Raw genomic sequence first — 15,515 nt, 5'->3', positions numbered from 1 at the left:
TAAAAACTACAAACAATTTTTCAGTGCCCTCAAGACTGTCTATGGGCCATTAAAACCCACCACCACTCCCTTGCTATCCTCTGACAGTGACACTCTCATAAAAGATAAAAAAGGCATCAGCAACAGGTGGAAAGAACACTTCAGTCAGCTTCTCAACCGACCCTCTGCAGTCGACCAAAGCGCCCTTGACCAGATCCCCCAAAACCGCACCATTGAACAACTTGACATCCCTCCTTCAATAAAAAAAGCCATTAAACAAATGAGTGCAGGCAAGGCACTCGGTAAAGACGGGATCCCAACTGAGGTGTACAAGGCCTTAAATGGAAAGGCGCTCCAGGCATTCCACATAGTGCTGACCAGCATATGGGAAGAGGAAGACATGCCCCCAGAACTCAGAGATGGCTCCATCGTAGCCCTATACAAGAACAAAAGTGCACGAGCAGCCTGTGACAACTACAAAGGCATCTCACTACTCTCCATGGCTGGAAAGATCCTCGCCCGTGTTATACTCAACAGACTCCTGTCATCTGTTTCAGAGCAGAACCTGCCTGAATCACAATGTGGCTTCCGACCAGATCGCAGCACCATCGACATGGTCTTCATGGTGAGGCAAATGCAGGAAAAATGCCTTGAGCAGAACCTGAGTCTCTACATTGTCTTCATAGACCTGACAAAGGCGTTCAACACAGTGAACAAGGACGCATTGTGGGTGATCCTCAGCAAGCTCTGTTGCCCAGCAAAATTCATCAAACTGATCCAGTTCTTTCATGTCGACATGACAGGGGAAGTCCTATCTGGTGGCGAGACTTCTGATCGCTTCAACATCTCCAATGGCATGAAACAAGGCTGTGTCCTCGCTCTGGTACTATTCAACCTATACTTCTCCCAAGTATTATGACATGCTGTGATGGATCTAGACCTGGGCGTCTACATCAAATACCTGCTGGATGGCTCACTATTTGACCTTCGCCGCCTGACTGCAAAAACAAAGACAACAGAGAGACTCATCCTGGAAGCTCTCTTTGCAGATGACTGTGCTCTCATGGCCCACCAAAAAAATCATCTCCAAACCATTGTGGACAGGTTCTCCACCGCAACAAATCTGTTTGGCCTGACCATCAGCCTCAGCAAAACAGAGGTGCTGTTCCAGCCTGCACCAGGGAGGTCAACGAACCAGCTGTGCATTACAATCGATGGCACTCAGCTTTCTAACGTCAACACTTTCAAGCACCTGGGCAGCACCATCGCCAACGACGGGTCCCTAGACCACGAGATTAATGCCAGGATCCAAAAGGCCAGCCAGGCACATGGACGGCTGCGCTGCAAAGTCCTCCAACACAGAGGTGTAAGCACTGTGACGAATCTCAAAGTGTACAACGCAGTGGTCCTCAGCTCGCTCCTGTACGGTTGTGAGACATGGACACTGTACCAGAAGCACATGAAACAGCTGGAGCAATTCCACCAACGCTCCCTCCGGTCAATTATGAGGATCCAATGGCAGGACCGAATCACCAAACAGGAAGTCCTCGACAGAGCCAACTCCACCAGCATCGAAGTCCTGGTCCTCTGAACCCAGCTACGATGGTCTGGACACGTCATCCGCATGGACCCACAGCAAATACCAAGACAGGTATTCTATGGTGAACTGTCAGCTGGACTCAGGAAACAAGGCCGACCAAAGAGAAGATTCAAGGATCAGCTCAAGTCCAACTTGAAGTGGGCTGGCATGACACCAAAGCAACTAGAACTCGCTGCCTCTGACAGAAGCAGCTGGTGAGCCCACATTCATCATGCCGCCGCCACCTTTGAAGATGAGCGACGTCGACGTCTCGCCGCTGCGCGTGAACACCGACACCAGGCCACAACCGCACCTCCCGTAACAACGGGCGTCCCAGGCCCCATGTGCCACAAACTGTGCGCCTCAGCCTTTGGACTCCAGAGCCACATGAGGGTACACTGTAGATGAAACTGCACAAAGACAATAGTCATTCTCGGTCATCGAGAGACTACCACTACTACTACCACTCTTCTGCCTTGGAGCCAATACACAGTATTGACTCCAAGACACAGTATTGACTCCAAGACGGAAGGTAAGTATTTAAAAAAAAAAAAAGAGTTAATGACCCCCAGTTTACTTAGCTTGAAGGTGAAAGTCCCAGGTTCAACCTTGTCACATAAGAGTTTCTTCCAGAGAGAAAATTCAACTTCCCTAGTCTCAGACTGACAATAGACCTTAAAGGAGTTTAGGTGGGGATGGCTAATCCCATCAGATGTTGAGTATCTCTTTTGTCCCAATGGTTTCTCCCCTTAAACCTTTACCTTTACCTATGCAGCCCAGTCCTTGACTGGATCTTTCTCTTTTGTGTCCATCATAAAGCATCAGCCCCGCACTGTGATTCCTGTCTGGGAAAGGTATTTAAGCTTCCCACTTTAAAATTGGCCAATGTAGAGCAGTTGCCTCGGAGGGGTCAGTGACCGGAGCATCCAGAGTTCCAATTCTTCAGAACTCTTCCAGGCATTGTGGATCCCTAGTTTAGCACTGAACCCCTTTTCTTAATTAAAGAGTGGTTTTCCTGGCTATTTAATAGTCCCGTGTTTCTCCTAGTTAATGAGCTAAATATAATATCTAAATCCAGATCGACCACAGCCCAGAGGGTCCGAGACCTTTTCCTGTGGAGACGACACCCCTTCTCCCCCCATCACATATCCTTGAAGACGCATTTTGCCTAATATTGACACAAGGGCTCTATCTGGTGGCCAAAAGAGTGTATAAGTTTTGGAACTGAAAAGCACCTGGGAAGGATCGGCATTTCGCCATTCTATTTCAGAGCCTGATTTCCAAGAACATTGAAGTGACAGCTAAAACTGGCTCAAACCCCCCCTTCCCCCCCCCCCCCCCCCCCGCCCCAAGAGAAGCCTTAAATAGTTTCTAGTAGAGGAAAAACCAATACAATTGAAACTAATGCTTTCTCCAGATAACAACCTCATCCCTCTTTCCCTCAGACTGACCGACTGTAGTTCCCTTAACTACTATTTCAGCAAAAACCAGCTCATCGGTGTAGATTAATCTGCAGCCCTTCTGTAAAGCGGCAGGGAAATCTGAAAAGCTAAAGCCTAGAATGCCTAAACACTAGCCTTTTTTTTTTTTAATTTTACCTCTTTAAGAACTCAACAAACTATTAAGTCCCTACTACCCATCTATCCTGCTGCACTTTGGCAATGCCCTGACTCACAAGCACCTTATTTACATAACCAGATTAGTCTAACTAAGACCTCAAATGCCATTGATTCTTCCTGTTGTGATGTACAAAAGCATACAGTGTTTAAAAAAAAAAAATCAGGGGGCAGCTGGGTGGCTCAGTGGATTGAGAGCCAGGCCTAGAGATGGGAGGTCCTGGGTTCAAATTTGACCTCAGTATTGATTCCAAGACCGAAGGCAAGGGTTTGAAGAAAAAATTCCAGATCTCAGAAATGGAAGGGATCTCAGAGCTCATCAAACTAATCCTATGGCTAAGCAGAAATCCCCTCTACAACATCCCAGCAAGTTGCTAGGAAGCTTCTACTTGAACACCTCCAATGATGGTAAGTTCACTCCCTCTAGAGCAGCCAATTGCACTATTAGCTCTAATGACATTAACAACAGCTAACATTTAGGTAGCACTTAACCAGATGTCAGGCACTATAGAAAGCACTTTGATAATTGATTTCAATTGATTTCATTCAATCCTCCTAATGACCCTGGGAGGCACATACTACTATTGTTTTTTTTTTCTTTTACAGATGAGGAAACTGAGACAAACAGAAATTAAGTAACATGGCTGGAGAATATGTGTCTGAGTGTCTGGGACTGGATTTGAACTCAAATTTCTCTGACATCAGGCTTAGTGCTCTATCCATTGGACTACTTAGCCTAGCTGTCTCAAAGTTCTAATTGTTAATCCAATTGAGCAAGCATTTATTAAGGGTTTATTATGCACCAGGATGCTGGGCTAGGCACTGAAATTTGGCTACTCAACTATCAACTACTTAACTATTGAGTTAAGCAGAATGACCATGTAACAGTAGCAACTCACATTTCTACACTGCTTCCTAGTTTACAAAGTAGTTGTCCTTAGCACTCAGAGAGGACCAAAATGGTATCTTTTTTTTTTTAACCCTTACCTTCCGTCTTGGAGTCAATACTGTGTGTTGGTTCCAAGGCAGAAGAGTGGTAAGGGCTAGGCAATGGGGGTTAAGTGACTTGCCCAGGGTCACACAGCTGGGCAATGTCTGAGGCCAGATTTGAACCTAGGACCTCCCATCTCTGGGCCTGACTCTCAATCCACTGAGCTGCCCCCCAAAATGATATTGTTTGACTTAAGCATAAATTGGATTTAAGTGAGGCAGTTTCTCAAAGCCATTGGTCTCACTCTCTCTTCCAAAGTCATTGAAGTACAATGGCAAGGCAAAAGTAAAGATTGGCAATGATGGTTTACAAAGTACTTTTCTTTCAATAGCCTTGATGGAGTAAATACCCATTTTACAGAGCAAGCAATTGAGGAAAGTGACACCCAAGATCTGAAATTTTGCAAGTGGCAGAGTTCAGATTTCAACCAAGGTCATATAATTCAAAATCCAGTGTCCTGTCCATTAAACGTCACACTCCCTAGTCAAATGCCTCTTTCAAAACACAACCTTCCAAATATGAAGATAGTGATAATGTTCCCCCAAATGTTCTCTTTTGCAAAGTAAGTGTCCAGATTTCTTTCAACCAATCCCACCTAATATGAGATAATTTCAGAGCTTCATTTCATCATCTTGTAGGTCCCTCATTTGACTCTGTGCTTTAGCCAGTCCCCAAATACATACTGGATTAACTTCTGGATCATTTTGTCCCTTCAGTTACCCCATAGGCTCAGGATGCTTCTTTCTTCCTTTGAGAAGACTAAGAGGTTAACAGGTATGTATTCCATCTTTCAACTTTCTCAAGAATGAAGAAATTTCCTTCTTTAAAACATTTGAATCCAGGACAAGAGGCATGGTCAATAGAAAAATAACTAACCTAAAGTGAGTGGGAAGGGACCTCAAACACTATCTAATATATATATATATATATATATATATATATATATATATATATATATATATATATATATACATATTTACCTCATTTTATAGATGAGGACTCTCAGATCCTGAGATGTCAAGGGGGCCAGTCCAGACAGATCTGGGGATGAAAATGTGCCAATAGCGTCAGACAGCTCCTTTGTCCTCTGGGTGACTATTTCTCTGTAAAATGGGCATATAATTCCTACCTCTCTAGGATTGGACCTTCAAGCCCTGACTTCCTACCTCTAAGGTCCTGCCCAAGTCATTCCATCTCCCTAGACCTCTCAGTTTCCTCAGGAAATGAGAATAATAATGATATTTGAGGTTCTGAGGAAAGCATTTCAACAAATTTTAAAGCGTTATGGAAATGCATGATTTTTTAAAACCCTTTTTAAATGCATGATTTTTAAAAAACCCTTTTAAACCCTTACTTTCCATCTAAGTGACAACCCTTAAGACAGAAGAGCTATAAGGGCTGGACAATGAGATTTGAGTGACTTGCTCAGTCATACAGCTAGATCAGATTTGACCCCAGGTCCAACTGACTCCAGGTCTGGCTCTCTATCTACTCTGCCACCTTTTTGTCCCTAAATGTGTGATTTCTGAGAGAATAAACTCTTAGGAAACATGAAGAGGATGAAGCAAAATGTTTTTTTTTTTTTTTTAATGAGAACTTTGGTTTCCTAGATCCAAGGAAAAAGGAGCTCCCTCTATCCATGTAGATTGGCACCAGATCACCAGCCTTTAGTCCCAGAGAGTTACCCAGGCACTGAAGAGTTTAAGTCCTTTGTTCAGAGTCACACAATCAGCAAGAACCCAGAGTGCCCTAATATGAGGCCAGTTTTCTATGGGCTACCACCACCCTGCCTCCTGATGTAGGGCATAAAAACATGGCCAAGGACAGAACTTGGGATTTCACTGGTATAGGGAACTTTCAGATGGGGAAACCCACTATGTCAAACACATAATTAAAAAAAAATCTCTTACCTTTTCTCTTTGTATCAATTCTAAGACAGAAGAGAGGCAAGGGCTAGGCCAGTGATGGGAAACCTTTTGAGCTTAGTGTGTCAAAATTTGTCAAAAAACCAAGCATAACTTGGGTGGTGTGTCACTTTGAGAAAAAAACTATAATTTCACAATATTTATAGTTTAAATAACAAAAATGTATAATTGTCATATATAACTATTTAATAAACCAAAAACTATTTAACTTACCTGCTTAGTGACTTCTTTGTTCATCTGTCAGTGGGTTTCTTATGTTGGTCCTGATATTATTTTACTTGTTTGGGGTGCCATAAACTGAGATAATTGGGGGGGGGGCAGGGATTCTTTAACTAGCCTGCCTATTAGTGACTTTTTTGTTGCTGAATTGCATTGGCTAAATCTTCAATTGAAGGTTAATATTTTAGCAAGTGCTACTAACTTCATCTGTCAAGCTGTTTCTTTTGTTGGTTTTGATATTATTTAATGCTGAGAATATGGTCTCACAAAAGTACTTAGAAGGAAAAATTGTGAGTAAAGCCATTGCTATATTTTTCAGGATGTTAAAAAAGTGTCTGGTAATCAGTTCCAGGCACTCCTCCATTGCAGGTGGGTTGGAGCCCCACCTAGTCTTGTACTGCACCCACCCCTCCCCTGGCCAGGCTGGGGCATGGCCATAGCCAGGGCTTTGGATGAATGTCTCCTTGGGCAGCTCCTGGGCCCTGAGGCATGCTGAGCCTGCATGGGGTCATGTGTCATCAAAAATGACTACGTGTGTCACTGCTGACACATGTGTCATAGGTTCACCATCACAGGGCTAGGCAATAGCAGTTAAGCAACTTGCCCAAAGTCACATAGCAAGGCAGTGTCTGAGGCCACATTTGAACCCAGGACCTTCTGTCTCCAGGTCTGGCTCTTCATCTACTGTGCTACCTAGTTGCCCCTTCCAACACATATTAGCACCTGCTCTGGAACTTACAGTCTTAGAGAGTTGAACAGAATACTGAGATAAAGTCTAAATGACCCATCCAACATCATCTAGTCAGTATGGGTCAAAGGCAAAGCTTGAATCCTACTGGCTTTGAGCCTTACTATCATTCCACTATGCCCTGCACTTTCTCTTAATATAAATATAAACTAGAAACATATATTTATAATATATATACAAAATTTATTAAAAAAATATAAATATAAAATGCCTTAATTTTAGTATGTTGCCACCACAGCTAAAACATGTTTTAAGATAATCTTAGAATTTAAAATATATTAATTTATAGTTTATATGTTTCCATTTTAATGGTCAGTTTAAAGTGAGGCAGATTAGGAGCAGGTAGGTGACTCAGTGGCAAGAGAGTCAGGCCTGAGTTCAAATTCAGCCTTGGATATCCTAGCTGTGTGACTCTGGGCAAGTCATTTAAACCCAGTTGCCTAGTCCTTGCCATTCTTCTGCCTTGGAACCAATAAATACATAGTTATCAATTGTAAGACCTAAGGAAAGTGGTGTGTGTTTTTGTTGTTGTCTTTGTTCTTGTTTTTTGTTGTTGTTGTTTGCTTTTTGTTTTAAATGAGGCAGATAGGTATGGTAGAAAGGGAACTACATCGGGGTTTCAGTCTTTGTCTCAGACACTTAAGATGTGATCCTAAGGAAGTCACTTAACTCCAATTACTTAGCTCTTGCTTTTCTGTCTTGGAATTGATACTAAAACAGAAGGTAAAGGCTTGAAGAGAGAAAGAGACAAAGAGAGAGAGACAAGAAGTGGAGCAGAGGGGAAGACAGGGAGGAGAGGGAGAGATAGAGACAGACAGGCAGAGAGAGTGATAGAGAGGCAGAGACAGAGGGGGGAAGAGAGAGAGAGATAGAGAGGAAGAAACAGACAGAGGGAGAGAGAGATAGAGATAGAGGGAAAAGTGAGAGAGATACAGAGAGAGGGACAGAGAGAAAAAGAGGAAGACAAAGAGACAGAGAGATGGGGGGGTGGAGAAAGAGAGACACACACAGAGGTAGAAACAGAGATAGAGAGAGGGAGAGAAGGAGGGAGAAACAGAGACAGAGGGAGATACAGAGACAGACAGAGAGAGAGAGGAGAGAGGGAGAGAGGGACAGAGAGGAAGGGAGAGAAAGATAGAAAGTGAGGGAGACAGGAAGACAAAGAGACAGAGGGGAGGAGAAAGAGAGATACACAGGGAGAAACAGAGGGAGAGAGACAGCAAGAGAGAGTGATAGAGAGACAGAGACAGAGGCGGGAGAGAGAGAGAGAGAGACAGAGACAGAGAAATAGAGAGAGAGAAATAGAGAGAGGGAGAGAGACAGATAGAGAGGGAAAAGTAAGAGAGATACAGAGAGAGGGAGGGAGAGAAAAAGAGGAAGACAAAGAGACAGAGATGGAGGCAGAGAAAGAGAGACACACATAGATGTAGGAACAGAGAGGCAGATAGAGAGAGGGAGAGAGAGAGGGAGAAACAGACAGGGAGAGAGAGAGAGAGAGAGAGAGAGAGAGAGAGAGAGAGAGAGAGAGAGAGAGAGAGAGAGAGAGAGAGAGAGGAGAAAGAGATACAGAAAGAGGGACAGAGAGAAGAAGGGAGAGAAAGCGAGGAGACAGGAAGACAAAGATAGAGCAGGGGAGAAAGACACACACAGACAAAACAGAGACAGAGGGAGAGAGAGACAGCAAGAGAGAGGGAGAGAGAGGGAGAAACAGATACAGAGGGAGAGAGAGACAGATAGAGAGGAGAGAGATACAGAGAGAGGGAGAGAGGGACAGAGAGAGGGAGGGAGAGAAAGAAAGAGGGAGACAAGAAGACAGAGACAGACAGAGGGGGGCAGAAAGAGACACAGAGGGAGAAACAGACAGAGGGAGAGAGAGACAGAGAGAGGGAGGAAGGAAGGAAGGAAGGAAAAGAGGGAGGAAGGAAGGGAGAGAAGAAGGATGGGAAGAAGGAAGGAGGGAGGGAGGGAATTACAGTAGGAGGCAGGAGACCGGGGTTCTAGTTCCAGCTTTGCCACTAACTTGTGTGACCTTGAAGAAACCACTCAGATTCCCTGGGCCTCAGTTTTCTCTAGTATACAGGGAGCTGACTGGACTAGGTGACCTCTAGGGGCCTTTTGAACCCTGTCATTTTATGACATCAGTCATAACTCAACATGCTCGTGAATGATGACAGATACAAGGTATCATTTGTTTGACATTATTCTTGTATGATTTTATTTGGCATTGTGAAGTGGAAGAGAGGTTTGAAAGTGCAATTTTATTCCGTTATAAGTTGTGCACAAACATACATTCAAAAGAATTATTAATAGAAATAGGATAATCAAAAGTGCTCTTCAAATGAATAAAGATAAGGTTTAAACAATGCAGTAAAATAAACCAATTGCAAGGATCATCATTTGCAGATGGTTAGGGGCTGGGACAACCAATGGATCTTGGTAATTTCAACAAAGCCTGGACAATCAGCAGCATGGACAGCTGTGACACCGGGTCCTGTGCCACAGTGACCCAGCCTCTCACTGATTCTCTTCTCTCTAGGGATTGACTTTGGACAGTATGTCCACATCAGCCTTGTCCTTCTCCCCAAGTGTCTTCTCTCCTGGAGCTAGCTGGTGATCCTCGTTGGCATCCAGGATGCTATCTGCTCTCTTTCGGAGCTGGACTTCTGCGGGAGCCACAAGGGCTCTGAGGATCCCATGGTGGGCAGTATGCACATCCTCAAGCTTCTTTCTCAGCCATTCCAATCTGTTTTCCAGGACCATGTTCTCTCCTCGGTCATGCATCAGCTGTATTTCACTCACCACTCTCTTCCTGGGGAGGAAGGGAATGGGGGAAGAATAAATGGGTGAAGAGCAAAGAAAAAGATAGAAGAAGAGAGAGCATAAACCACTGGTTCACTCACACCTTTCCATTTCCCAAACTAAAGTGAATGACAACTCATGCCAATGACCAACAGGGCAAACCAGGCTATAATACTTACTTAACTGATTTTCCATCAGCATTTGTAAAGAAGCCAATTACATATAAGACCACAATGGCTCTTGCCACATCTCTTGCAGAAACCATCTTCACTAAGAGGAAAAGAAGAAAAGCATCATTTAAAACTGAAGCACTTCCAAGTCATTAAAAAAAAATCTAATCTAAACAGGGGGCAGCTGGGTGGCTCAGTGGATTGAGAGCCAGACCTAGAGATGGGAAGTCCTGGGTTCAAATCTGAATTCAGACACTTCCTAACTGTATGACCATGGATACTGGAGTGGTTTGCCATTTCATTCTCTAGCTCAGCGGTTCTCGACCTTTCTAATGCCGTGACCCCGCAATACACTTCCTCATGTTGTGGTGACCCCAAACCAAAAAATTATTTTGGTGGCTACTTCAAAACTGTAATTTTGCTACAGTTATGATTCGGAATGTAAATACCTGCTATGCATTATGTATTCTCATTGCTACAAATTGAGAGGTTGAGAACCGCTGCAGTCTAGCTCATTTTACAGATAAGGAAACAGATATAAATAGGATTAAGTGACTTGTCCAGAGTCACACAGCTAGTGTCTAAGGCCAGATTTGAACTCAGGTCCTCCTGATTTCAGGTCTAGTGCACTGTCCATTGCACCCTTACCTGACACAACTACTGACAAGTAAAATTTGCAAAGTGTTCTACATAATTTCATTTGCGCCGCACATTGACCCTTTGTGAGAAGAATCCTAGAGCTACGTACAACTCCTTTATGTAATGGAGACAAGTCTTTTTCTGTTTGATTTATTGAGGAAAGGTCCTTTTCTAATATCCTTACTCCTTTACTTATGAACTTCTCCCATTCATGGGATTGTCTTGCCTACTAGAAAGAACTATTCATATCCATCTATTGCTCTGGGAAAGTTTTCATGTGCTTAGAGTAGACAAACCCTCCCACTCACTGACATATTTGAGGCTGTTTACCCTCAGCTTGGTTTAGTCTATTTGCAGTGATGGTTTCCAAGGTATGGCTGCTACATGTACTACAGCTTCTTGGAGCCACAGGTAAGAGTTGAGTGGCAGGTGGACACCAAAGATGGATAGGCAGCCCTAAAAAGAGCTTACACAAGAGGTACTGGTCCTCCCTGAACATCTCATTTACCCCGTCTCCAAATGATAAGCCTTTCAATGGCACTTATCTTATGTAGCTTTTTAAAATGCTTAGTTTTCTGCCCTTTGTTGAACACATCAATGGAATTCCTGAAAGACCACCTTGGAAAGAATGGATTATTCTGTCCACTTTAATTGAATCCTTTCTTACAGAGTATAAAGTTGTTGCTGGTTGAGCTATACTGAAAGGGTCCTCCTGTATTAATTATTGCAGTAAGGCAATAGTGACATGGCTGTAGGGTTGCTGATCCTTAGCTTTGACACAGATTCACCCAGTGATCTCAGACCCTTCTGGCAGCTTTGTTTCCCTGCTCCTTAAAAGGCAATGGATTCTAATAGAGATGACTTAAGGAGGAATTAAAAAGAACTAGAGAGTGGCTGTAAAATATCTTTAAAATGCAAGCTACTAATTATTTTTAAAAATGATACCCATTATGAATGATAGTAAAATCAAATGTCTACAGTATTCAGGTGGCACTGTGTATAAATCAATTTTTTGTATCTAGAACTCCTTGGGCATTCTGGGGAAGCCTATAGACCCATTCTCTGAAAAATGCTTTTAAAGGCATAAAATAAAATACATAGCATTACAAAGGAAGCTAATTATATTGAAATACAGTTACCAAAATATATTGCAAAGAAAAAAAGTTCACAAACTCCAGGTTAATCACTTCTGAGAGAAACCAGATTCCTTTTACACTTAAATTCAGTATTCTTTATGTGGGACTAAAGGATGGAGAAAAAAATGCAAATTTCTCCCTTTCTCAACTTTCTTTGGTTATTGAAATCATTCTTCAAAGGAATACTTCATTTTCTAATTTCATTCAAGGAACATACTTCATGCCAAATGCTCATAGATTTTAGATTACTGCATTAAGAAAAAATCTGTCATCTCAAAAGACATAATTGAATTGCTTTCAAAGGCTTTCTTTTGCTTGGCAATATTTTCTGTTTGGCTAGTTTACATCCGAAGGCATCATGACATTGGAAAGAAATTGTACCACCTAAGTTATTGCCTGATGATCAAATCATTTAATGAGTCCACAGAAAATAAATTCTACTCACCCAGGAATATCTGAGTTCTTCTTCAGAGGACTCGGCTTAGCAGCTGATGCTCTGCTAATGCTGAGTAAACTTGAGGAGGCTGTTGAATTAAACTGAAAGACCCTTAAATGTGACTTTTATATATAGGTCTTCCAAGCACTAAAAGAAGCCCTTTTATTGTTTCAGGTGATGTCACTCCTATTTCTCTGGGTCACAGACTATAGGGGCTGAACACACCCACCCCCTCATCTGCCCATGTCCACCCTTCTGTGGTGTTAGCTAATTGGACATTATGAAAAAAAGTGAGATGGGGGTGGGGAAAAGGTCAGAGGGGAGAGGAAAGAATCCTAGAGAAAACTTCTAGATAATGGAAATGAAGCCTGGACTGGGATGGCAAATTTGAAGTTAGATTAGGAAAAGAGAGCTAGCAAGCTGGCAAGGATTCATGATCACAACTAAATTTACGGGGCATCTTTATAAGAAAGAAAGTCTGAAAGTGCAAAATAGTCAGCAAGTATTTGAGTGGCTATCATGTCACCAGATCATAGACGAGGAAGAGAAGATGAAGAAGGAGTAGAAAAAGTAATACTGTATGTTTGTGTGAGCCTGAAGAAGTGATGGAATGTGAGGACCCTAGCCTCAGAGTCAGGAAGATACAGGATCAAGCCCCACCTCTTACACATTCAGGCTGTTTGACCCTAGATAAATTGCTTAAATTCTCTACTCTAATGATCCTCTAAGATGACATAGTGCAGAACAATTGTTGATCTGCACTATGAAAAGGCGTCCTCTCATCAAGTGTTCCCTACATTGAAAGAACAGTAGATTCAGAACCCATTTTTCTAAAAAAAAAAAAAAAAAAAAAAAGAATGAATGAATGAAAGAAAGAAAAAAAGGAATAATCCACATTTAATCATTTCATTATAAACAACCAACAAACATTCATTGTGTCCACTACATAGTAGGCACTGGGGAGACAGACAAAGAATGAAAGAATTACTGCTCTTAAGGATTTAATTCTATTGGAAAAATAACATGTGCATATATAAATATATTTGGAATAATTATAATATGACATATGCAATATATAATATATGACATGTAATATATAATAATAAAATGTATAAGTATGTTTAGAAAAATTATATGTGTATGTAATATATAATAACAATACAACACAAAAATATAAAAGTATATTTAGAATAATTATATGACAATATATAATACAGTGGAAAATAACGAATATATATTACAGATATATATTTAGATTAATTACAAGGTAGTTTGGGAAGGAGGGCACTAGGACTTGGGGGTAGGAGGAAATCAAGAAAGACTTCCTGTAGAAGGATCTCTTCCCATAGAGGCACTTTAAAGGAAGAAGGAAATTTTATGAGAGAGAGGTAAAGAGAGAGAACATTCCAGATATAGGAGACAGTCAATGGAAAGGCAAGGAGATAGGATATGGAGGACTGTATGTGAGGAACAGCAAGAAAACAAAGGGTTTTTTGAGGGGGAAGAGACTTTAGTTAGATGATAGTCCCTGAGAACAAGATCTGGAAATGTACTTTCAAGCTTAATATGAGCCAATAGTGTGTCATAGCTGTCCAAAACACTAATGCTAACTTGGGCCACATCAGGAGAAGTATAGTGCCCAGATTGAGGGAAGTAAATAAGCCTTTGTACTCTGCTGGTCAGAAGATATCAGAAGTCCCAGATTCCGGTCTTTTAGGAAAAGTATTGAAAAGCAGGACAGTATTTGGGAGAGAGAAATCAAGGTGGTGAGAAAATAAGAACTTCCATATGAGAACTGGTTGAGGGAACCATGGATGTTTAGCCTGGAAAAAAAAGAGGAACATTATTGTTCCATTCAAGTATCTGAAGAATTGTGGAAAATTAGAAAAATTGTGGAAAAAAGAGATAATTCCCTGGACGAGAAAAGCTACTCAGTTTTGTAATTGGCTCTCCTGAGTGGTGCTGTCCTGATTGTTGAGGGTCCAGTACATTTAGCTGGCCCTAGACCTTTTGGAGTGAAAATAAGTATATTAACTTAAGATGAGAAAATCTGCTTTCATCTAAGCCTGCATTCTGTGATTAAATGGTTGTTGTATAAATGTTTTTTCCTCTAATAAGGACTTAAATGATATAGCTTGATGATGATAAATGTGAGTTCCATAAAACTGTTAAACAATGACTAATGAGGAGTATACCCCCCAAATTTGGTAATTGACTGCTAAGGGCACATGTGCATATCTGGTAAATAACTGATAAAGACTTGCTAATGAACTAAAGCTTTGGTTGATAGTGCTAGAACCATAAAGACCCAGAAGAGATCCCAGCCATTATCTTGTTCCTGGGTCAAACTAGAACAGACTCTGGCTTTCTCTACACTTGGAAATTCAGGTATCTTGTGTTCGCCTGAGGGAATGTTGATTGGCCCAAACACCACCTCAGAAGGGGATATGAAATCTCCATCTGGATAAAAAGAGGGAACTTTGTTGTGAGCACCAATATGAGTAGCCAGGATGGTGGTTTGTTCCTACAGCGATACATGGTTATATTATTAAATAGTCAATAAGGTTTGGTTACATATACTGATGAATATAAGTTTTATTAGCATGCCAGTCCAAACAGGTATTCCTAAGGGCACACCGATCACCCTCTGCGGTACCCCTGACCATGCTCACCTTGTCATCTTATTTGCTGGGTTGGATGTTTTATACTGACCTCCAACATCTTGTTGTGGTAGTAGTAATCTAATCAACACCACCTGAGCTAATGGAGAGACGATCAATTAATTGCTCTATGACTCTACTCAACATCCATATTAATTTTGGAGCAAAACACACCCTTCTGTAGCCACCACTCCCTCTATGTGTTGCCTTTCTGGACAAAATGAAGAATAAAGCTTCTTTAAAAACAAAAAAGCAAAAAACTTACCTTCTGTCTTAGAATCAATACTGTGTATTGGTTCCAAGGCAGAAGAGTGGTCAGGGCTAGGCAATGGGGGTTAAGTGACTTGCCTAGGGTCACACACAGCTGGGAAGTATCTGAGGCCACATTTGAACCCAGGACCTCCCTGGCTCTCAGTCCACTGTGCCACCTAGCTACCCCCAAGAATAGAGATTCTTGAGAGTAAATAAAGACTGTCATATATTTGTGTCCCAACACAGCCCATTTGGAGCATAGCAAAGAACAAATACTTTTTTGATTCATTCCAAAGGTATTTGACTTCTGCTGAGCCTCCAAGGCCAGAATTAGGAACAATGGGTATAAGTTGAATAGATGTAGTA

General features: G+C 41.9%; 1 protein-coding gene across 2 annotated transcripts; it reads right to left on the bottom strand.

The window, feature by feature from the left end:
• Positions 1-9,248: 9,248 nt before the first annotated feature.
• PTH (parathyroid hormone) lies at positions 9,249-13,069 on the bottom strand. 2 transcript variants are annotated; one of them, XM_007497132.3, is made up of 3 exons: positions 12,247-13,069; positions 10,036-10,126; positions 9,249-9,866 (listed from the first exon to the last, which is right to left on the bottom strand). In XM_007497132.3, the coding sequence occupies exons 2-3, from the start codon at positions 10,119-10,121 to the stop codon at positions 9,590-9,592; spliced, it is 363 nt and encodes a 120-aa protein (XP_007497194.1). In that variant the 5' UTR covers positions 10,122-10,126; positions 12,247-13,069; the 3' UTR covers positions 9,249-9,589. The 2 variants fall into 2 exon arrangements, with proteins under 2 accessions (XP_007497194.1, XP_056658016.1); XM_056802038.1 differs by having other exon boundaries at positions 10,036-13,069.
• Between the last annotated feature and the right edge of the window lie 2,446 nt (positions 13,070-15,515).

Source organism: Monodelphis domestica, chromosome 6, assembly GCF_027887165.1.
Source record: "Monodelphis domestica isolate mMonDom1 chromosome 6, mMonDom1.pri, whole genome shotgun sequence".
In the NCBI taxonomy this organism is placed as follows: Eukaryota; Metazoa; Chordata; class Mammalia; order Didelphimorphia; family Didelphidae; genus Monodelphis; species Monodelphis domestica.
Note: the sequence above shows the minus strand (reverse complement) of the source record. Positions and strands in the feature narration are given on the sequence as shown.

Bases quoted from the DNA above. Each gene is read 5' to 3' on its own strand.
- PTH (XM_056802038.1), bottom strand. From the start codon at position 10,121: ATGGTTTCTGCAAGAGATGTGGCAAGAGCCATTGTGGTCTTATATGTA. The intron at 9,867-10,035 runs GTAAGTATTATA...CTTCCTCCCCAG, and splicing joins GCTGATGGAAAATCAGTTAA to GAAGAGAGTGGTGAGTGAAA.